Here is a 23,627-nt window from a genome sequence, read left to right on the forward strand (position 1 = left end):
GATACATTTTTAATAATACACATTATTAATCCAAAGGGGATGGTAAAGGAGAATTGTGGTTTTACTGAGGTGATGCCTTTTGTAATTTTGCATCTTCCCTTAATTCGAGCCCTGGATGCAAATGCAATAACAATAAAATTATTTGCAATTGTGACATCAGAATCATGAGAAATCACAATTTTCGGATATAATGTTGCACTTTTGAGAAAGTTGCAATAATTAGAAATAGTTCCTAGTTGCAATAAGAATGGAGTGAAAATGGAGACAAATAGTCGAGAAACAGTCAAAATAAAGACAGAACGGAAATCTAACAAGGAACTTTAAATTTACAGCTGCTTTATTGAATCCATGGGAACAACATGGGGACAGCATGTTTAATTCAAGCAGTTTTCTTGCTAAACATTTGGCTGCAACTAAGACAATGTGTGAATTAGAACTTCAAACAGCTACTTCAAACATCTCAAAGAGCTAACACAAAAACATTTTATGAATGTGACAGAACTCTATATCACAGAATATATATTTTAAATACATTCACTTTTTCCCTACATGCTGTTCCAAAAAACAGCACAAAATCTCCTCGACAATTACGGGATGTAAAATAAATGATTATTATTATTTAAAAAAAAGCTCTTTTAAAAGAACATAAGTCTAAAAGTGGAGAAACTGTAGGTACAAAAAATGCAAATGTAGAACAAAAAAAATCATCATAGACAAACAAAATCTATGCTATGATCTGTTCATTTATTAATCTGACTACATTTGTTTTTTACTTGACAAAAACACAATGAATGACTCACAATTGAAACAAATGCAACACTGCAATTTAATACCTAGTACATGGTGTGATATCTGGTCTCACAAATGCAAATTTTGCAAAAGCTTGAAGGGATAACACACATGGGCCACAGAACTTACCATCTCATTAACAAGCCATATGCTCCTTCCTCTCATGTAATCAGTTTGTAGTGTTTCACGTTTCTAGTAATCCATCTTCTTGTGCAAAGCAACTGAAGCAACAAATCAGTGGAATAAAATCACAAATGTGGAAGGCGTGAGTGTTTGGCAACGAAATATAGAACATCCAGAACAAGATAAACATGGGTAAATGTGACGTCACAAAATAGACCTTCGTTTTTTAGTAACGAACAAAGATGTAATCTGCTTTTTTCTGAAAAAAACGGTTCTTGAAAAATGCCAAAGTGATCATAAAAATTTCCTTTGTGCCATCTGGTATAAAAAAATATAGATATTGCAATGAAGAAAACTGATAAAAATGCCTTCGGAAATCTCGAAAAATAGCTACACTTAAAACACTCTGTGTTTTGGCTTTACTGGCTTTCCGTATGCCCTTATATGGACGTAGGCGGGTACAGGAAGTGCTCAGGGCTTTTGGATTGAGGTAAACTCACAGCTGATGGTGACGTAGAAAAGAGTAAATCCATTAAAAGTTTAGTACAGTTTTCTGTGGTGATGTTGAAACTGATTTGTGAGGAGGTGGAGCTAAATGGCGAAGTCATCGTGGGGGGTGGGGCTAAAGGCGGAGCTTCGAAGCAATTCAAGGCAATTGACAAGGATAAGCGTGCCGGTAAGGTGTTTCCAGCGTTTGGTGATTGGATTTTTCATCCGGTCCAGGCCCATGTGTAGTTCGTGGATGACGTCGCGGTAACTGTCGCCAATCTGAGCGGCCCACGTCAACAGGAAGTCATAGGCTGGTTTCCACATGGCCTAAAATAGAGATACAATAAATGGATTATATAATCTCATCGTATTCACAAATATGAACTGCAGGGTTGTGCATATATATATATATATATATATATATATATATATATATATATATATATATATATATATATATATATATATATATATATATATATATATTACTACTAATCACAGAAGCACCTTTACTAACGAGATGCGCATGGAAATCACATTCAATTTTTTTTGCACAGCCATAAACTGTTCTCCTCTATACTGAAAGGAGGTTGTGTCCTCACCTCACTGTCCACCATCCCGGTTTTGTCTCTGTGTGGAGCTTCGTAGGCATCCATTTGTTGCTTGGAAACACGGGCGAGTTTTTCGGCGAGTTCCCTCCAACGAGGCGCCACTTCCACTGCCGTAGTCAGCAACACAAAGTCCATTATGAGTCGGGCCACTAATCCCTGACAATCGATCTTCAAAAGAGCCTGAGTAAGAGACCGAAAGAGGGACATTTTTTAAGTATCTACAAACACACAAGAAAAACAAGAAAGGCCAAACATGTACATTTGCTTGACTTAAATTGTATCTTTATCAGCCTCACACGAAGTAAAAAATGAAAATGCACTGCAATTTCACTAATATTTTAAGTCACACTTGACCTTAAACGTTTGTCTTTTAATTTATATTTCACAAGCAACACAATTAACATTACTGCTGCCCTCTGGCCCTGCATAAAGTGTTCATTATATCTCATAATGACACCATTAAAGAGATTCATTATAACGGTTATTAGGATGAAGATTGTTTCTATAGGGTGGTATATTGAGGTCTTCAAAACATGATTGGAGATCATTATAGCACCATGATAGACAATAGTGTATTGACACAAATAGGCCTTATGGGGTATTCACCATGTAACTGAATTTCTACATAGCTTGAAGCAGTTTTTACATGTATGCCAGGCTTGCCATTCATTAATTGTATATTTTCATTCATGTCCTTCAAATTCACTCTAGACAGAGAAATTGAGATAACATTTTTTAATTAATTTTATATACACTAAATATTCCAAAATAGACAATGGAATAATAGATAATATAATGTGAAAATACTATTTTTTTTCATATAAGACTTACAATAAACACATACAATATTTTTCTAAAGTTTAGGATCAGTAAGATTTAGTGAAGTGACATTCAGCCAAGTATGGTGACCCATACTCAGAATATGTTCTGCTCTGCATTTAACCCATCCGAAATGCACACACACACAGCAGTGAAAAAACACACTGTGAACACACACCCGGAGCAGTGGGCAGCCATTTATATGCTGCGGTCTCCCGGGGAGCAGTTTGGGGTTCGGTGCCTTGCTCAAGGGCACCTCAGTCATGGAATTGCCAGCCCAAGTTTGTGCGAACCCACAACCCTGGGGTTAGGAGTCAAACTCTCTATCCACTAGGTCACGATCTTTCCCCATTTATCTTAGGTTCACAAGGGCAGCATTTATTGGATCATCCTACTATTCTGATTTGCTGCTCAAGAATTATGATCAACTTTGAAAACAGTTACGCTGATTAAAATATTTCTGTGGAAACTGCTTCTTTTTTTTTGGGGGGGGGGATTTGATATAAGTCCAAAATAAATACTTTCTAACATTATTGATTTCTTTTGATCTGTCGCTTTTGATCAATTCACAACTTCTGTGTAAATTATTAATTTCATAAATATTTTATAATAGATTATACATGTATATTGATTTTATTTTTCTAAGTAATATAAACTGTGAAACATTTTCTTCAGGATTCTTTGATGAATAGAAAGCTCAAAATAAACATTCTGTAACATTATAAATGTCTTTTGATCTGTCACTTTTGATCAATTTAATGTATCCTCTATACTTAAAAAATAGTTAATACTGTTTAAAAGTTTGGGTCAGTAAATCTTTTTTTTTCTGTGTAAATAATAAATATATTAATTTTGTATAATGATGTATTAATAATGTATTATAATATTTTATACTTTAAATATTCCTAAACTTGCTCTATATAATAAAAACAATGCACTAAGGACCATATATATTCATGCAAAACAGCTTAAAATTAAACCAGATAAGTTAAAAACAGCCAGTAATAACACACACACACACACACTCACATTCCTCCCAGCACACACACTATAGAAAACTAACCTCCCACAGGAGTGAAATCATATTGATGCCGAGATAAATGGGTTTTAAAATGAATGTAAAGGTGTAGCAGGAGAACAACAATCCCTCCAGTCATGAAGAAAAGGATGGATAAGGTACAAAAAAAATGCAAGGTCAGGAATTTGTGGTCTTTGCTCTGTGGCCTCCACGGATGAGTGACTGAACCCTTCAAAGGACCTGACCGACCCGGTTTCCTGCCACACACACAAACACAGCCATGTTTGGAATGAGAAGGGACCCCTGGGGTCCTGCGGAATGGAGCGGTAATCCTCATTCTCCTTCATGCTTGATGCCGAACGAGGGAAGAGAGGAAAGAAAAGCACAACTAGAGCCACGGGATATCTTCAGTGAGATGATAAGATGCATACAATCATGAGAGCCGCCTCCCTGTTGGGTAAATAAAGTTGATGACTTCCTTTTCACTGCATTATGAGATACTGTACACGTATAAGTGAGAAGAGGGGGGTGGAAACTTCCGGAAGAATGGACTATGACTTCAAAAGCGCGATAAAGCTGTGAGGCCACTTCAGATTAATACCCCTGCAGCACTGAGGAATCTTTTGTTTGAGGAACGCATAAATATTCTTTACCGCAACTTCAGAAAGCTTCTGTAAATCTAAACCTTAATGACAGGTACTTTAGTCTGAGGGGGGAAAAGCCAAGAAAGTGCCCACTGAAGCTAAACGCAGGATTTTTGAATAGGAACCACATTACAGTTTATATATACAACTATATTTAACTTTATAAAAATATATAAATCTTAAAATATATAAAAATAAATATTAGAAATTAAATTAGAAAAATATATGTTTGTTTATCTTTTTTTTTTTCTAACTCTTTTCGCACTGAAGATAGTCCAGCCAGGACTTAAACGTTTCCTTTTTTTTAACGTGTGCACAGTCACTTTTTTTGTTTATGCAGTTTTTGTTGTCACCTCTGTAAATCTTCAGGAATCAACTCTTGTTAAAAGGAATTTGAACCTTGCAATTAATTTGGTGTGTAGATGTTTTGCCTTAGCTTTTTGTATTTTTCTTCTGTTGATCGAATTTACGCACCCAGTAAGCCCCACCCCCCTTAGCTAACGTTGCTCACTCGGACAAACAAATGGAATTGCTCACTGTCTCACACTGACAGCTGTCAATGGTAACCTTCTTCTGAGGAGTTTTTAATACATTTGGGACACAGATGGACCTTGAAGTGGGACTTAAATATGCCATGGAGGGATATATAAAAGATATTTAAGAAATATTTAAAAATACAGATCACAATGCAAACGGGAGAATTATGTTAAGGTCGTCACAATCGCAATGACAACATCCCGGATCAACACTGTTCATATACCACAGAGTAAGATTAATTTAATTGAAATTTAACCAGATTAATATGTAGATGCACTCTCATACAGACTTTCTTTTGTGCGTTTTTGACTTTCACTGCACGATACATAACGTAAGAACAGTTCGCTATTTAGGTTTTTACGTTAGCATGGACTCACTAACATTAATGCTAACCTTAGCAAGTTTTAGCCCGAGATACATTGCTGAAGCAAAAAATGACATTAATGTTCTGCTTGAGCAGATGAAAAGTGTAACTTTATGAGAGTGTGACAACCAAAAACATATAATTTTCGTCTTCATTGTGAACATTATCGGACATTTTTCTCTGTTTTGGTTGGATTTAGGAAATTGAATAAAATAAATGACATTGCCTATCCTCTCAGGTTGACTGAAATTAGAAAAATGTTTTTTTTTTTTTTTTTGTAGCATGAACACCATTAAACCGATGTGAGCTTCGGATCTTCCAGTGTATCTCTATGGCGATGAAGCCTAAAGATGTCCAAGTGCCATTGGCTCATCTGTGCTAAGAGGAGGGGCTTACCGATAGGTCAATTATAAAAAAAAAATTTTTTTTGCTTTACTTAATTGGTGCAGAATTTTTTCATAATTTTTTACTTACAGTAGGCTATTTGACAACACAGGATGCAAATGGTCCATGAATGCCGTAATGCTTTCCTGGAAAAGATCTTTCCATCTATTGTTTATTTCTCTGAGCTTTTCCTCAATCTTGCTTTCTCTATCTCTCTTTCAGCATGCTTTAATTTGATTGTGGGCCAATCCACGCCTGATCTTCCAGGCAAATGCCCTCCCTGCGTTCTCAGCCAAGAGAAGACTCTTGTTGAAAGCACCCAAGAGGTCTGCTGAATCCTGACATTTGGGATGAGATGGCAAAATGTCACAGTCATTAGAGGGAAAAATACGCTCAGTCAAACAGCCCCGGGTAATTTTCTTTCTTGCCAAATGGCTTTGTAATTTATTGTTGGAAGCCTCACCTCGCATAAATGATTGCAAGAAATGTACAGCATTGCATTACTTCTCCCAACAACATCCCAGCTAACCTTTAATCAATGACAGATGAGTCGTTCAGATAATTACTTGCAAAGATTTAGAATATGCAATTGTATTTATGTAACCTCTACAACACATTGTAAACCTTTCTAAAAAGATTGCTTCGAATTTACGGATTGTATGTTTTAGATTTTGCAAAAAAAAAAAAAGAAAAAGAAAAAATCATTATCTGTAGAGTCATTATCTGGGAGTATAGGCGAAACAGTACTTTGTTTTGATTCACTAAAAGTAACCAGCTCATAAGAGTAAATCATTCAAGAACCAGACTCGACCAGTCACTTTGTATGTTTTGGAATTTATACAAAAAAAAGCCAGGTTCATAAGAGTAATTTGTTAAGGAATTTAACTACACCAATCAAAATTACATCTTTTATTCACTAAAAAGAATCATATCAAAAGATCCATTGCTTGAGGAATTCGACTACACCAGTTGCGCGTATGAGGAGAACATTGTTTGAGACATATTGTTTTCATTCAAGAAAAATCATTAGAAGAGTCATTCTTTAAGGAATTTATTTTCATTGGTCGCTTTATGGTCTTTGATTCTCTAAAAATGATCACCTCTTAAAAGTCAGACTATATCAGTTGTGCTTTTTATTTTGAATCACTAAAATCAACTGGTTTAAAAGAGTCATTAGTTGGGGAAACAAACCACGGTGGTGAACTTTATGCTTAGTTTGAAAACAATTGGTTCATAAGAATCATTTGTTCAGAAATGAAACTACACTGGTTAGGGTGGTTATGATTTTGATTCACAAAACAAAAAGAAAAGAAAAAAAGAAAAGAAAAATGAGAGGCATCTGCTTGGAAATCTGACTACATTGCTTGTTACAGTCTTTAACTTACTTAAAAAGATCTAATTTAGGAGTCTCTAGGAGTCATTAGTTTGGGAATCAAACTACAGTGCTGGCATGGTATGTTTTCAATTAGATAAAGGAAGAAAATAATTTTTCAAGAATGAGAACACAGTCTGTTCTGCTGAAAAATAGCCTTAAAAAGAGTCAATCCTTCAGGAATCGTACAGCATTGGTCGCACTGCTTGTTTTAATTCACAAACTAGTTCATATTAATCATTTGTTCAGGAATACTACAACAACCAGTCTGGAACACAGGACCGGATTTGAACAGTAATGTGAAGAACTGTAGGTGCTATTTATTACTTTCTTCTTGTCAAAGAACAATTGATAGCAATTCCCTTTATAAATGAGTCCCCAATGGTATTTTACTCCAAGTCAGAAAGAATTGGCTTTAAAATGGATGGTTTATTTACTGTTTGAATGCGTCTAGTCAGCCCGGGGTCAAGAGTCTATTTTCCAGAGATGGTTTGGATGAACTGCGCTCTCTGAATAGACTTATATTTATGCATTCACTTCCTGAGCTTTTTCATCTTTGTAAGCCTTTCCAAAAACTCTATAAACAATGGGAATGATGTTCCAGTCTACAATGTTTGTTTTACTAGCAAGACCATAAAGAGTATCCACTAATAGAGTAGTAAGAGTCAAAAGAAGTCACATGAAAGAATAATTGATTGGATGTTTTGGTTTGAAGACTTGGGGAAAAATGAACATGAAAACTTAATTAGATGTCTGCTAAAGCATGAACGGCTTCCTATCCATCTTTTTGATTAAAATCTGACTTGAAAAATGCAGAACATCGCCTCACCAGAATATCTATCCAGATTCCAGACTCACAGGAATGTAAAGTCCCAACCAGAGCGCGACTGGAATGTAACAAGCATTTTGCCCGTATCCAATCGGACCAGAATACCTCCTGAATTACCTGGTTAATAAAGAAAATGATGAATCATGAAGGAACGGGACCTCAGGCATGATCAGAATTCTTGTGCCTATCCATCACAAAAGAAATGTTATGGAATTAGAACAGCGAACATTCCGGAGGACAGGGGGCCACCTGTTCAGAATGCAACCGCTTTAATGAGGCTAGAACGAACGATACGGTTTGGAATACAGCATATCTCGGAGCTCTGTGTACACTTAACCATCCGCTACCAGGGTGTTATCAAAGGCAAACAGCTCTCATAACATCAGACTTCAGATGCCAAGCTCATCAAGATGCTTCAATATACAAAAGGGAAGATGATTGGATTTGGAATGGTGTAGTTACGTAGGTAAATATCTGAGGTGAAATTCAAAGGTTCATAAATATAAAAAAATGAAAGCAGGCCTTAAGAAAATCTGTATATGCTTACAAAATAAAATGATAACATTATATGTAACAAGTATATGTATAATTTGCATACTTAAAAATCCATAGATAATAGTATGGGTTTTGTATACATATAGAAATCTCATACTGTGCACAAAGGATGGGTGCTTTGCTGCAACAAAATGCGACAGAGAAACATCAGATGCAAATTTTCCAAAGCAATGAAAAAAAAAACTAAAATAAAAGATTTTTTAAAAAAAGGTATTAAGTACCAACTATATGGGTTTCAAATTCTGCTGCGGCTGTTGTTCTTTCAATAAGCAAATTTAAAAGGTGTACAATAAATGAAATGCCAAAGGAACATACAATAATAAACCTTTTTTTTTTAAATCATGGCATCACATAAAATATAAAAAAGTGTTATAATTTACCCAGTTAAATTAAATAAATGAATACTGATTAAATAAAGTAAACTGACTTCAATATATTTTTCCACATCATGCTAAGTTTTCAGACTATGAGCCATTCATACTTAAAGGACTGATTGTGGAAATGGAAAGGTTGTTTTGTATTGCAAACTTGACACTGAACTGCTGCTAATAATTATTCTTGTGTCTAAAATCTGAACATCGCTACCCGTCTCATACCTAGGTACACCATCATTGCATCTTTATTCTGTTTAGGGCATACACGTGAGCGTCGCGACACATTTACATTAATCTACACCCTGCCTCCAGCAATGCGGGGGTGTTAGAATGTTCAGAAACAGTTGCTCAGCCTTTTCAAACTTCATTTGCCCCCAAACGAAGAGCAAAAATGAATTTTGCTTGAAGTATATCGGGGCCTTTACTACTAATCACAGAACCGGCTTTAGTGACGAGATGCGTATGATCATCGCATTCGATTACTTGCACAGCCCTAGGCTTTTAAGTGGAAGCAAACAGCTGAGAAAAAAAAGTTTAACAGTATGTCTGATCCGGGCAGCTCTTAAAGTGACAGCAGTCTAATATTCCTGCTGTCTGTCATTTATGTTACTCAAACGAGAAAAGAGAGAAAATCTCTCTCTTGACTAAATCGCTTTTGTAACTTTTTATATATTTAATTTACACAGTGAAGAATATGCATAAGAACATGCATTTTATTATTTTATACTATGTAGCATTTCTTATTATTTGTTCTACTGTAGATCTTTCCTATTGCTTGTAATTACCGTATTTTTCAGACTATAAGACGCACCGGACTATAAGTCGCATTTATTTAGAACCAAGCACCAAGAGAAAACATTACAGTCTCCAGCCGCGAGAGGGTAGAAATGAACCAAAAGAAATGAACCAAACGAAAACATTACCGTCTCCAGCCGCGAGAGGGCGCTCTACGTCTTCAGTGGTAGACTATCCTGTAGTCTACCACTGTATCCTGTAGTCTACCACTGAAGACGTAGAGCGCCCTCTCGCGGCTGGAGACGGTAATGTTTTCGTTTGGTTCATTTCTCTCGGTTCATGTCAAATTAATTTTGATAAATAAGTCGCACCTGACTCTAAGTCGCAGGACCAGCCGAACTATGAAAAAAAGTGCGACTTATAGTCCGGAAAATACGGTAAGTTTAAAAGTTGCTCCTTATTTAATTGCTGACTGAATACGCAGTGTTTTTTTTATTATTTTATAGTATTAGTTTTTTTTGTGATATTTAAACTTGTGACAAGAATTTATAAATGTCTATGGTACCAACATTTTGTATTTCATAAAGACCTTAAAGCAAAAATAATTATATATTGTGATGCATATCTTTAACATAGAATACAAATACTTATATCATGACATAAGGTTTTGTTCATCTCACCCACCCCTACTATGAATTTACTAAACATACTTAAACAGAAAAGTACCCATAATGCACTGATATGCTAAAACCAATGTCTATCACTGGATATGGAATAGCAAACAACTATTATTTATTCTGTTTGCACTGATATTCTGCACACTGGAATGCTAAAATGCTCTACATCGCATGCAAATTATGCTAGCATGCTAATCCAAACATATTTAGCCATGTTTCCTAACTCTAACTCACTTTAAAAGCCTCAAGGACTTGGCTGGATTTCTCACAGACTTGTTCTGTCAGATTTAATCACAAACTACATCTGATAAGAATCTCCAGTTTAGTTTCATTCATGAAAACACCACGCCAATAACTGAAGTAGCCTTTAAGTTCGGAGCGAAACTTACTATAACAACAAGCTGGTCCTTAGGGTTTCAGGCCTGAAAGTGGCATTGAAACCAATTTCAGATTTTACAGGAAAGTTCCAATCACGAAGAAAAACCCATTAGAGTGTTGGAATAGCGGCTGAATGGTTGAGTATAAGAGACATGCTCTCAAATGGGATTGCCGCGCCACTCACCCGCTGCACAATATTGTCCACTTTCCCCGGAGACAACCTGAAGGGAATGATGGACAGGTAAAATTGACCTGTGAGTTTAGGAATGGTGGCATCTTTTTTATACAGTTTAGATGCCTGCTGTGGCTTCCTGCATTTTGGTAGTTTAGCGAGAGATGGGAAGCAAAAAAAGATAGAAAGAAAAGAAACAGTAGGGGGGGGAAGGCAAGCTGATGAGTGGGAGGAAGACGAAAGATTTTCTTTCTTATTTGTAAAACTGCATAAAATGAACCCACCAAGGATTTTCTATCTCTCTAGTGACAAGAATAATGAGCCGAGTTTTTGTTTTTCTAGTTGAAAGGCTTTTTTTTCTTGTGCGGGAAAATGTATAATATCAGATTTGTTCTGCATTCTGGCCAACGTATTAAAGGAACGGTTCATCCAAAAAAAAAAAAAAAAAAAAAAAAAGACAATTCATCACTTACTCACCCTTAATGTCTTTCTGTATGACTTTCTTTTGTGGAGCACAAAAGGAGATTTTTTTTTTCTTTCTTTCATGATAAAAAGTAAATGGTGACCATAGCAGTTAAGCAAGATTTTTAAGCCAAGAACAGAAAATATAAAAGATCAGATTTTATATCTGATCCGAAATCTAATTTAAAGAAGAAAATAAAGTTTTTGTTAGAGAAAAGGTTAGATTACCATAATGTCAGAATCCCAAATGTTGCCATTAATATAACATGTAATGTATAGATCTGAATTATATTTGAAAAAAAAAAAAAAGTTAAATATTCAACAATGATCCAAGACTTTTGGATTGTATTTGTTTACAGAAATGTAGTAACAGTTTACAATAAGGTACCATACATTAATAAGCATATATTATTCTCAGTTAATGTTGACTTTTGTTAAAAAAGTTGTATCTGTTAAACATTTTTAATACTTTTTCAGGCCCTGGAAAAACTATTTAAAAGACCTTGATATTTTCATGATAACAAGAAAATATCTTTACTGCAACTCGGTCATTTTCAAAATATAATCTTCCCATATTTTGCAACTGACTCCCTCACATTAACTTTAATTTCAGGGAGTGATGGGATGATATATCAAGCGTTCAATTACTAAGTAATCCATCACAGAATCTATCATGCCCTGGAAAACGAATCATAGCTGCTGGATTTATACTGGCCTCCCTCGGCATCCTCCCATCACCTGGTTTCCCCCATCATCAGATAGATTATACCTGACAAGATCCACCGCTGGCACCACAAGACACCAGATCAGACAGCCCTGACTGAGAGCTCTGAGGTAAACGTGGCTTGTTGTCTTGAGGGTTAAGGAAATAAACTGGCTTCAAAAGTCTGCTGTCAGAACTCACTGTGCATATGGAAAAAGTGACTTTAGGAAATTATGACCTTTGTCAACAAAACCGGCTTGATCTCAGCTGTGAGATGTTATTTATTACAGGTCTTGATAACATTCTGATGAATTTAAGCAATAATTCCAATTGATTTCGATTCATTCATGCTGTGGTTTGGTTAGCATAAGTCAAAGTCTTGAAATACGGTTCTGAAAAGGTAACTGGGATGAATGCTTATTGACCTTGTTAACACATTTGAACTATAAGACAAACTTATTTGACGTAAGAAACTTATGCTAGTATGCAATATTTTGACATACATTTAAATTTGCTAGATGCTAACACTCAGAAAAGATCTGAACATTAGTATCTAGCTAAAATAGCCAGTCGCCTTCATCATATAACTTATACAATTTCACATTTCTAGCATACATTTGGCTAAAATCTAACAAAAATTTTAACATTTAAATGAATTCTTCAATTTTTTTATTATTTCTCTAAAGTTTCTTTAAAGAAATACATTTAATGCTAATAATATCCTGCTAGAGATGTGTATATACATGAAATCTAACAAAGCTTCAGTGTTAATATTTATCATTATGATCTAACTTTAATTTAATATGTATCTTTAATATTCTATATTTCTTAACTTTGAAGCACTTTCTTTTGTTGTGCAAGAAAAAAATCATCCAAAGCTGTATGAGCTCACATGAGCTCCTTGTTGATATAATTTTAGCATACTATCATTGAGAATCCACAAATTCTAAACCCGCATACTATTTATAGCAGATAGTATGCAAATTAGAATGCAAGTAGGAGAGTGAGAGAAAGTGAGAAGTCTCAGCTTTTCCCTCAGTATTTCTAAACAATACCACTGAATACAGTAACAGCCACATAAAGCGTCAATATACTACTTCCACTTATAATAATTACTGTAAAATGTATCTACAGTGTTGCGGTTAGGATCGAAGAGTCACAGAAAAATAATCTAATTTTAGTTATGCTACCAGAAGGCATGGAGAGGTGAAGGTCATGTTTCACATTGATTTCTAAAGAAGCATGTAAAATGTGTCCCACCACACCAAGGCTATTTGAGAAAAATGTCAGGGCTCAGACAGTCCTTAGGCAAAATCTGTTGGAAATCTTTTATAAATGCATTATTTAACCCTTAGGGGCAGAGACGGACAGTTTAAACCAGACAGTGAGACAAAACTGTCAGCTTTCTGTCAGCAAGTTGAGATAAAATACACCTATTCGATTTTAGAAATATCTAGAGATTACAGAGCTCCTCAATCATTTTTGTACAAACAAATATAAGCTATCTTACAAAAAGAAATGCATTGGCTATGCGACTACAGTGACATTTACACAAAAGAAGTCGCAACAAACCCCAAAAAAGTGGCTAACTGTTAGCTGGCGATAACCCCAGTTCTGCCCACTGCAAATATTTAAACCAAGCACATTAAATGGCTCAGTTTAGCTTGTTTTCTTTACTAGCCTGATGGCCTTGGAGTGCCCCACATGCTGTTTGGTTTATTTTAGAAGTGTTTAGATATGGCTGAGGCAGCTGCCAAGCTCTTTCATTCTTTGGAAGCTTCCAGAGTGCCTAGCCAACCACCTAGCTTTGAAAATGCTCCACTTGCTGAGTAAAGGTGGCAAGCTGCCAGTTATGACTTGATAAAACTTGGCTTAATAGGAAAAGCCATATATTTATGGATTTAGGCTAAGCACATTTGTGTGTGTGGAATGCTAACTGTAAATGAGGATACTAAGGCAGAATTGTTCAATCACAATACAGACGGGTATTAGCTTGAAAGGTCTATAAATTGCCATGCTAAGCTTAATAGCTGGCCTGTCAGACTTAACGCTGAGCAAACCATCTCATTGTCTGCACAACTCAAAATGTCACCAGGCTCAGTAGCATTGGGCATAATTACAAAACTCAAAAAGACAAATCGCTAAATAATAGCAAGAGCAACGGCAAGGAAAGGCCGGGTGTCCATCATGGACTACAGGCTGCAATTTCAAAATCGATTCACTCCCACAAAAGACAAGTGGCTATCCTATGACGTCAGGCCTTGGGAATAATAGCCTCATCTCTACTTGATGAATGTGTCAGCACTTGAAGCACGGCGGGGAAACAATGATGAAGCTCCCTCTCAGCCAGAAGAAATATACAGAAACATTGTGAAAGAGATGGGAACGATTGCTAAGGTGTTACACCCTGTAACAGAAGCTTACCACCCACTCAAGTCTTGAATAATTTAAATTGAAACACTGCCTGTTGTGAAAGGACAGATAAAACAACGATTACAGTCAGGGATATATCACTTTAACTCTGAGGTCAGGGCATAGTCAGAATACCCATTTGGACTTAATGTGGCAAAAATGTCATTTGTATTGTTTATCCCAGATAAGATGCTAAAGCTAACGTTTTTTGCTAAAGATAAGAATGGAATTACTACACCTTTCCTCTCTCTCGCTATCCAGTCTCAACAAATGATAACACATATCTTTCTACATGGACCGTCTCCTCGGATCTGCAAGTCCTGAGCAGACAGAAGTGGGGTGCTAACCTGTTTACTTATAAATGGGATATCGGTCAATGCTAGTAGATAGAGCATGTAAGGTAGAAATAACTACACTCTTAAAATTCTCTGCTGTGCTTTCTTCTGTTCAGAGCTCTTTCCCAGTATTGTGTTTCTGTCAACAATAGTTTGGTTGAGTCAAAGGAGTAGTTCACCCAGAAATAATCCATTCATGTCATTCCAATCAACTTCTTTTCTTTCAATATAATAAATAAAATTACTTAATATAAAAGTGGAGGGGCTGAGGCCTTTCATATCATAAAATATTTCCATATTCAGTCTTCTAAAGCCATACAATGAGCAAAATTTAAGTTCAGATTTAAGAAAGCCATAAAGGTTTGGAACAACATGAGCTAAAGGGGGAGGGGGGGTAAAATATTTTCATTTTTAGATCAGCTAATCCTTAAGGACTCCAAAGAGTGTATGATGCTGGACATTGTCTAGATTAAACAGAGGCAGCTTGTACATTACCAGCCCTGGACATACTGTTCCCAGAAAAAAAAAAAAAAAAAAACTAATACAAGAGCAATCTTTCTTCTTTCAGTCAGAATTTGAGTGTGCCAAGCATAGTTTTGGCTGCTGTACTTGCAGGTTTCCATAGCTGTACAGATAAGAAAGGCAACAGAGAGCAGCTAAGTGCACTCTCATCAGAATTAGCCCCAAGCATTAATAAGAGGAAATGTAGATAAGTAGGACTGCATAAAAACGGGTTTATATCAAATAGCTTGTGGACAAATTTCTAATAGTTATCCATTTAGGACAGTGGCATCTACTGCATTCAAAAAGCAAACACAATCACAATAGTTTTTAAACTATGCAGTTCAGACAAACCATCACACAAATGCATAAGCTTACCATCATAAGTTCCTTCTGAAAAGATTTTTTCTCCTTGGTCTCCATGTTGAGGCAATCTTCCTTTAGTTTCTCCAGCACTGAAGCAACCCTCTCTGGCTCACTATCCAGCTCTGCTCTGCAAAAATATGTCAAAGGAAGATTCACATAGCCCAGGGCATCAGCAAATGCTCGCCAGTTTCCCAGATTTTCCATAAGTATTGTCCTCACAGAGGAGTAAATGTAAGTGAGAAACTTGCAGGGCTTCAGAATTTGTTCCATCAGCATTGTGCTTGTAAGATCTGGCCCACAAAAGTAAATAGGCTTGACCTTTCCCAAGACAAGCACATTTTTTACATGTACAAGCCCGATCTTTCCCTGATAGTATCCAATGTACCACTCTTTGGTCCATAGTTGTCCTTTGAGTTTGATCTTCTCCTCACTGAGTAGGGCAATAATATCACCTTTTTTATATTCCAGCAAGTACTGATTCTTGGTCTGCCTGATAACTGTTTTGATCAGTTTACCAAATTTCAAGTTGGTAATGCAGCGCTCTTGAAACTGTGGGTATTTGGTGGTGATGGCCAGAGGAGACAAAATAATTTTATCAACTTCCTTTTTCTTTAGAAATCGTCTCTGGCCGTTGTTTCGTATCCCGGTTTTAGGTGGCGGCTGTGGTGTCTGAACACAAAATTGTGCAAGGATGCAATCCTGATCATCTTTTACCTGGACACGTAACGTGAAGTCAGAAATCTCATCTGCATTCCGAGATGTAATCATGTAGATGAGCCGACTCACCTTGCCTAATTTGATCTGAAACCCACGAACAACCCTAGCCTGATCATTTGCCTTGACCTCATAATTTGACATGTTGGAGTACATGCCTATTTGCAAGTCCTGTGGTCTGCCAAGGATAAATTGATGCTTCCCCCACAGTTGTAGGGCAACAGGAGGGGCAGACTTTGCTTGTTTCCCAACTTCACTAACAAGAAGAGTCTTGGGGGCACAGTCATGGCCAAAAATTGCCACCACAGTCTTAAAAGATGGATGAATGTGTTTGGGCCCATAAAGACCCAGTGTTAGTTTCTTCATCATATGGTCCCAAACAGTTGAATTGAAGGAAATTTGTTGGGTCTGGACAATAACTGCTACATACATGCAGGGCTCCAAGTTGTCCAGTTGAACCTGAATTGTATCACCATAAATGTAAGCTTGTGGAACAGGAGAGTAAGGACCCTCTTTACAATCACTTCTTACACACAAAACCTCCGCCATTTGACTTTCTGTCCTAGTTGCAACGGAAACCTTCATTTCTAAGGTAATGAATGACTTAATCTCCATGTTGCTGAGTTTGATCTCAACCACTGGACTGACAGTGGAGCATCTGTCATTGTTTAGCTCCAAGGGAGGATCTAGTAGAGCCTTCATAGAGATTTGTTGAGTTTCTCCCACTGCAACATGGCCTTCGGGAACATGAATACTGATGTTCGTATCTGGTAGCTGGACTGCCCCTCCACAGCTGTCCAATTTGCAAACAATGTTGGTCTCTACTGGTTGTGTTTGACCCCAGCCTGGGTTCTGCCCAAGGGACTCGAGGTCATGGCAAGACCGTGCCAACTTTCGGTGGTTTAGCCATGCTGTCCTGAAGTCCTCTCTATTCTGAAACTGCTCCGGGGAGGGAGCTTTGAGCCCTGTAAAAAACCCTGATGAAAGCAATGAAGGATTTGACTGTGATTGTAAGATAGATAACTCTGATAAACTGTAAGATCTCTTGCTTCGAAAAAAGGGATTGCCCTTGCGAATCATCTGCAAGGCTTCAAAATCAGCACTGGTGGATGTTCCATCAAAGACACTAATGCTGTACCCTTTTGTGTTGCTGGTGGTGGAGAAGGGGGCCGAAGGCAAGTCAAACAAAAGCAAATCCATGCTGTTGCACTGGTTCACCTTCTCACTGCTGTTCTGATCAAGAACATCATTCATGGACCCATTTAGGAATGGATTGGTTGAGGAGAGCATGGAAAAGGGGTTGTTGTTGTCATAAGGCAGGGAGGGCTTCAGCGACATTCCAGTCCACTCCCCCAGCAGGTCCAGCTCTTTTGCTCCCTCCTCCGAGCAGTCCCCAAGATTGTCAATCATCCCACTGTCACTTAAAGATGAGTTCCTGTAGTTGATCGGCTGGACATACGTCGAAGGGATGTATCCCATTTCTCGGTTGTTGTGGGCGTACCACCATTCCCCACCAGATGCGTCCAGCACATAGAGATGATCCCCTTTGGAGAACTTTAGAGTGGTAAAACTGGATGGACAGTAATCCTTTATGGCAACCACTTCCCGTGCAGTTCCAAATGATGTTGAGGGAGCCAAACGCAAGGCACTGGGAGAAGGCACTTTAGAGAGAAACATTAATAAGAATTACTAATTTTTAATGCAAATGGCACAACCAAATCAAATGCTCTCCTAGTTTATTTGCAGTACAATAAACTGACCTTTGACATCTGTAAGACTCGCCTCAGTCACTCCCTCATCAAGGTCAATAAGAGTGCCCTCTGATTTACATCTAGGGAGCACATTGTTGTTGGTGGTTACTCTGATCCTGTGGGCGGCCATCTTGCATTGTTTACGCTATTTCACCGTTGCTCCAAACCTGACAATCAAACACTGGCAGTTTTCCATTTTTTCCTGCTGGGAAAACAAAAAGGACAGGGACATTCTTGATTAGCTTTGTGTGACAGGACAAACGCTTGACTCACTGAGAATAATGAGACATGCTGAAATCAGATTATTGGATCATTAAGGCAAAACTCTTCAGAGAGATTGTAGCTAGAGATTAGTGTGATATAGCTAAAGGGACAAACTGGAACAAGATGTAAGTTATATGTAGTGCATGAGATTAAGAGATCTTTAAAAGTTGATTACTTTTAATCTGTCTTGGAAGAGGTTTACACATTGTTATGTATTTAGAAGTTAAATCAGAAACTGTTGGCTTAGGAGTCAAGAACATCTATTTCCAGATGTCAGATACTAGTAAATTCTGAGAGTCAAGTATGAATAATGCTCTTTGTTCATTTCATAACATTCACTCTAGTCGCAACTAAGTTTAACTAAAGAAATACATGGCAATTAGATAAAATCCATCAGATGTTACTACAATCAATAAGAAATCTTCAGCCATATCAAGGAGTTTTCATCTTCTCAAATGACCATGTGTTCCATCTATGACCTTCACTTTAACTTTTTACTTAATCTCTAAAAATTAAAACTTATTAGAGACATCTCACTGCTAACAAAACAAAGCTAGCATGAAATGAAAATGTACCCATTTTTACTAAATGCACATTCCTGGTCTTCTTGTGTATTTTGCTCCAAACATCAAAACACCATCAAAGTCTTTTATCAAAATGTAATGCCTTTCTGAATTTTTGAGACAACAGGTCAATTTGTTTTGTTTTTTTTTGCTACTGTCACTAATCCCTCTTTCCCATATTTGATTTCAACTTAAATATTCTTTCAGTAAAATATTCTATAATTTACTTACAGCTTTAAACAGCATAAGTCTCTATGGATCAATGTTATCACACAGTGTGCACATTTACTTAAGACTGCAAGTCACACGATCACAAACAAGGTAATAAAATTGACATAAAAAAATATATATATATATATATAAAATATATATATATATTAATCTAATGTACCTCTCTCTGCTAGAAACAACAACAGAATATGTGCTTGTAATTTATAGACCTGATATCTGGATGAAACGGTCTTTTATCATTTAGTGTTTGATTTGCCGGGTCCTAAAAGAAAGATATCAAAGCATTTCAAAGGACACCTTGAAATAAAAATCACATGCATATGTTGCAGCAGGGGTTCCATCAATTAAACAAACTAAAACACCTGCTAGGTGATGAATATGAATAAATACCATCCAAAAATGAATATATTACTTTTAGTGTCAGCATGGTTCCATAAAAAAAACAAAAAAAAAAAAAAAACACCTTTTTGCAAACTCCTGTAGCGGTTTATAAAATGATCAATTTTTTCACCTTGTTGTGGATTAGAGGTGCTATTTTTCTGCTATGATTTATGCTCTCTTAAGGTGAGCAACAGCTTGGCTTTGGCGGGGGGAGGAAACAGACTCAATTCCCATGCATGATTGCCTCAACTTCTGTCTGAGACGATGAGCACTATTAATCTGCGCTTGACGTGACAGACATGCAAAACAACACAGAGATGTAAAACAAGCTATAATTAGTCGGACTAAATAATCAAAGCAGCATGAATCGAATCTCAAACAAGACCAAAGGGCCAAGTAACTCAGAGTAGCTGAGTAGCTTACTTTAACATAGGATGCCATAAATGAGGTTTGAAATGACATGAGAGTGTCTCTGTATAGAAAAGCTGTACTTGGATGAATGCAAAGTTTTGCTGTGGAAAATTTTAATACCACTCAGTGGAAGTTGAAAGATGAAGGCCTTGGAAGGACCTTTCATGTCTGCTACTTAAAGGCTTGATGATGAACCCTTCAAAAGGAGGTAAGCATCTTTGGCATGTATGTTTTAAAAGCCTTTCACACAAAAGACTCATGGAAAGATTTATTTCCTTTTAAATGTCCATTTCTTTTATCTACATTTAATGGATGCTGAATTTGGTCGCCAATACCACTTGGCTCTGTTCCCTTTAGTCCAATCCTTAAGAAAAATCTTCCCTCATGCTTTTATTTTATTCATAATTCAGGCCATCAGAAGTTGGAGAATGAGGAGAGTGCATTCCTGGAAAAAAAATGAAATTGTAAAATTACAGCACTGACCTCCCTCGGCTCTATCAGCTCTATCTCTGTGGAAGTGCTTCAAGGTCTATGGTTCTTCTTTTAGGAGCACCTAAAAAATAAGTTCCCATTTTAAACTCGACAATATCATCACTGGCCCGGTTGGATGTGTCAATTGTGGTATTAGGAGGCAGAGGAAGAGCAATTGATGGATTAGAAACCTAGAGGTCTGACAAGGATGTAATCATAGTTTCTGATAACAGCACCTGGGACACTTCAAAGACTGAAGACTAGTGTCTCCTTCCCGTAATCCCTCTGTATCCCCCATCCTCTTTTCTTTAATGTCTATTTTCACAGACTCTAGTAATAAAGCTATTTAGTCATTGATCTGTCAACCTCAGTTTCAAATCGTAAGTGTGTGATATCATTAGACATGTTGAACGAATGCTTTTGCAATTTCTATTGGTGGTAACAGGCCTACTTAACAAGACTAGGGGTGCTCCGATCACGATCGGCCGATCGTTATGCGCATCTCGTCAGTAAAGCCGGTTCTCTAATCAGGGGTTAATTCCATCAGGTGCGTGATTTCACATTGAGCCGCTGTTACTACACAGAGCCGTTGTTAATAGAGAAGATGCGCAAATCCACTTCATTTTCAGCGTTTTTTGGCGCATCTTCTCAGTTAACAACGGCTCTGTGTAGTAACAGCTGCTCTATGTGAAATCACGCACCTGATGGAATTAACCGCTGATTAGAGAACCGGCTTTACTGACGAGATGCGCATTAACGATCGGCCGATCGTGATCGGAGCACCCCTAAACAAGATGTAATGTTGTTCGAGTAGCTAGGTATAAATATGCCCAGTTTATCTTAGCAAAATTTTATTCAAATTGCTGAAGCCAAAAAAAAAAAAAACAGTTGTAGATAAGTGGTTTATTAAAATTGGTAGTAAAGTGCCCCTTGTGGCAATGCTGAGAATGCAATGCATTATTATTAGCAGTTGAAATGTGCAGTCACACTTATAGTTGTTTGGAAAAATTTTGTAGGACATAACCAGTCATTTAACTAAGGAATCCACTAAATCTGGAATGTCGTGTTTTAAAAAAAAATTATTTCACTAATGTTAGTCTTGCAAATTCGTCACATAGACCAATATAAACTTTTTTGTTTTGATAGTGATTTAAACCACATTTACAACTTTTTTTTGCCAACAAAATTACACTGAAATGCTGCCAGTGTGAACTTGACATGGTAACAGAATTTTTGTTTTGTTTTGATAGAAACATTAGCAATTATGCTAATTTCCGGTGAGAAAAACGCATTGTTTTACATTAAATACAATTATAAAGATATACGTTTCGCTTCTATTAACACCCCGCCAAATGGCGCAATGTAGTACTTTTAAGAAAGTAATCAGTGTTGATTTGCACCGCAAGAACTGTTAACAAAACTTAAATCAGAAACAGAACCTTAACACACAAACTTAAGAAATTACATACAACTTTTCGGTGACAAAAATTCAGTTTTAACATTACATTTTTTTTTTTAATAATAATCATTTAATTTCCATTAACTTTTAAACCACACTTTCCCCCCACCAAAATGGTACAATGTTTGCACTTTTAAGAAAGTAGAGTGTTGTTTTGCACTGCAAGAACTATTAATATAATTAAAATCAGAAACAAACATAATTAGATGTTTTTGGTTCCCTTAGCAGTTCTAAAACCACCCAACATAGATGGAATGACATAATGCACTTTAAAAAAAAAAAAAAACACACTCAATACTTTCCCAAAAGTAGTACAAGAACAGTTAATGGACCTGGAACGGGAAACTAAACCCTGCTATTCCCATATAGCAACATCCCTGTAATATTTAGCCAGAGCGATGTTTCAGACCATCCGTCGACAACATGAAACACTGGTAATCCACGACTCTCGGGTGTCCCATAAGACATGAGAACTCTTATCTCGGATGCGGCACGTAACTCAAAGAAGATGAGTGGAAAGCACTTCAAGCTGGAGGCCAGGGAATTTAGATGCTCTTAGATACATTGTTAGCTCTGCGGAAACCTAGCGAGTTTAAATTCAAGCACTCCTCCTTAATCATCGTCCTTCAGACAGCTTCATACAGATAAAGCTCAGTGTTTGGCTGAATTAATTAATTCAAACAGAGCGGCATTACCACATCCATATAAAACCGATCCTTCCGCCCTGCGTAAAAACACCTGTCATTTCAAATGAATTATTATAATTACATTTCCAAAACCTGGCATTGAGGCAATAACTGAGATAACATGCCACATTAAGGCCCTTTCGGTTATAAAATGTTATTATTAGTTCCAATGATGATATGAAAGAGTTTTATATTACTTTGACAAGCTAATTGGGTGAAGAAGCCGAGTGGGATTTCCGCCAACAGCTCATCACATGGTAAATATGACCACATCGTATATAAATGACCCTTCTGCAGAGGACAAAGCAATTTCTTTCTGCACTGCCCTGCAGTCCATACTTCACCACTGACTCTAAAACAAAAGGTTTACTCAGGTAAAGTGCAAGAGGGTGTGGGTGGAGGATAATATTTCCAAGAGCCCATAAGAGGTTAATTTCAGGAGTCCAATAAATGACCGACTTCATTTATCGTCTCTGCGCGAATAGGTCATTCGACCTGACAAGGCTCAGCTACTGCAAATGAGTCTGACATTACAAGCCTCTTTATCAAACATATTCCTCAGAAAGAGAGAAAGAGAGGGAAAATCTTTTTGACCAAGGATAAGTCGAGTAAATGAACAAGCAAACATCAACAAATAAATCAATTAATACAATTAGTAAGGCTGACGATTTTTTTGTAGATATGTATACACACACACACCTTTAAAATAAAAATGTGCTATATAAAATATGCTCTACATAATATATGTAGTATTTATATGTAAAATGTATCATTTTGATATATTAAACAACAGCGAATTGCGTTAGCAGCGCATGGTTGTGGGTTCGATTCCCAGGGAACACATGACGACACCAAAATGTGAGCCTAAGTCACTTTGAATAAAATCGTCTGATAAATGCATTAATTTATATATATATATATATATATATATATATATATATATATATATATATATATATATATATATACAGACACACACACACATTTATTATATATATATATCATAATATTCAGCGGGTAATTTTTCTCAGTAAATATATTTCTTAA

General features: G+C 36.7%; 1 protein-coding gene across 4 annotated transcripts in view; it reads right to left on the reverse strand.

The window, feature by feature from the left end:
• Positions 1–315: 315 nt before the first annotated feature.
• The window catches only part of LOC113040184 (SH3 domain-binding protein 4-A), a 32,313-nt gene continuing 9,001 nt past the window's right edge, over positions 316–23,627 (reverse strand). Inside the window, exons 2-6 of one of the 4 annotated variants that reach the window (XM_026198487.1) lie at positions 20,448–20,517; positions 18,124–18,316; positions 15,662–18,024; positions 2,004–2,192; positions 316–1,728 (exon numbers count right to left, since the gene is read on the reverse strand). In XM_026198487.1, the coding sequence (XP_026054272.1) occupies positions 1,504–1,728; positions 2,004–2,192; positions 15,662–18,024; positions 18,124–18,244 (2,898 nt within the window). In that variant the 5' untranslated portion in view covers positions 18,245–18,316; positions 20,448–20,517 and the 3' untranslated portion in view covers positions 316–1,503. Of the gene's footprint in view, positions 1,729–2,003; positions 2,193–15,661; positions 18,025–18,123; positions 18,320–20,447; positions 20,518–23,627 lie in introns of those variants that run through there. The other 3 variants (XM_026198488.1, XM_026198485.1, XM_026198484.1) reach the window with 3 other exon arrangements.

The sequence above is a fragment of the Carassius auratus genome, chromosome 22 (genome assembly GCF_003368295.1).
Source record: "Carassius auratus strain Wakin chromosome 22, ASM336829v1, whole genome shotgun sequence".
Classification (NCBI taxonomy): domain Eukaryota; kingdom Metazoa; phylum Chordata; class Actinopteri; order Cypriniformes; family Cyprinidae; genus Carassius; species Carassius auratus.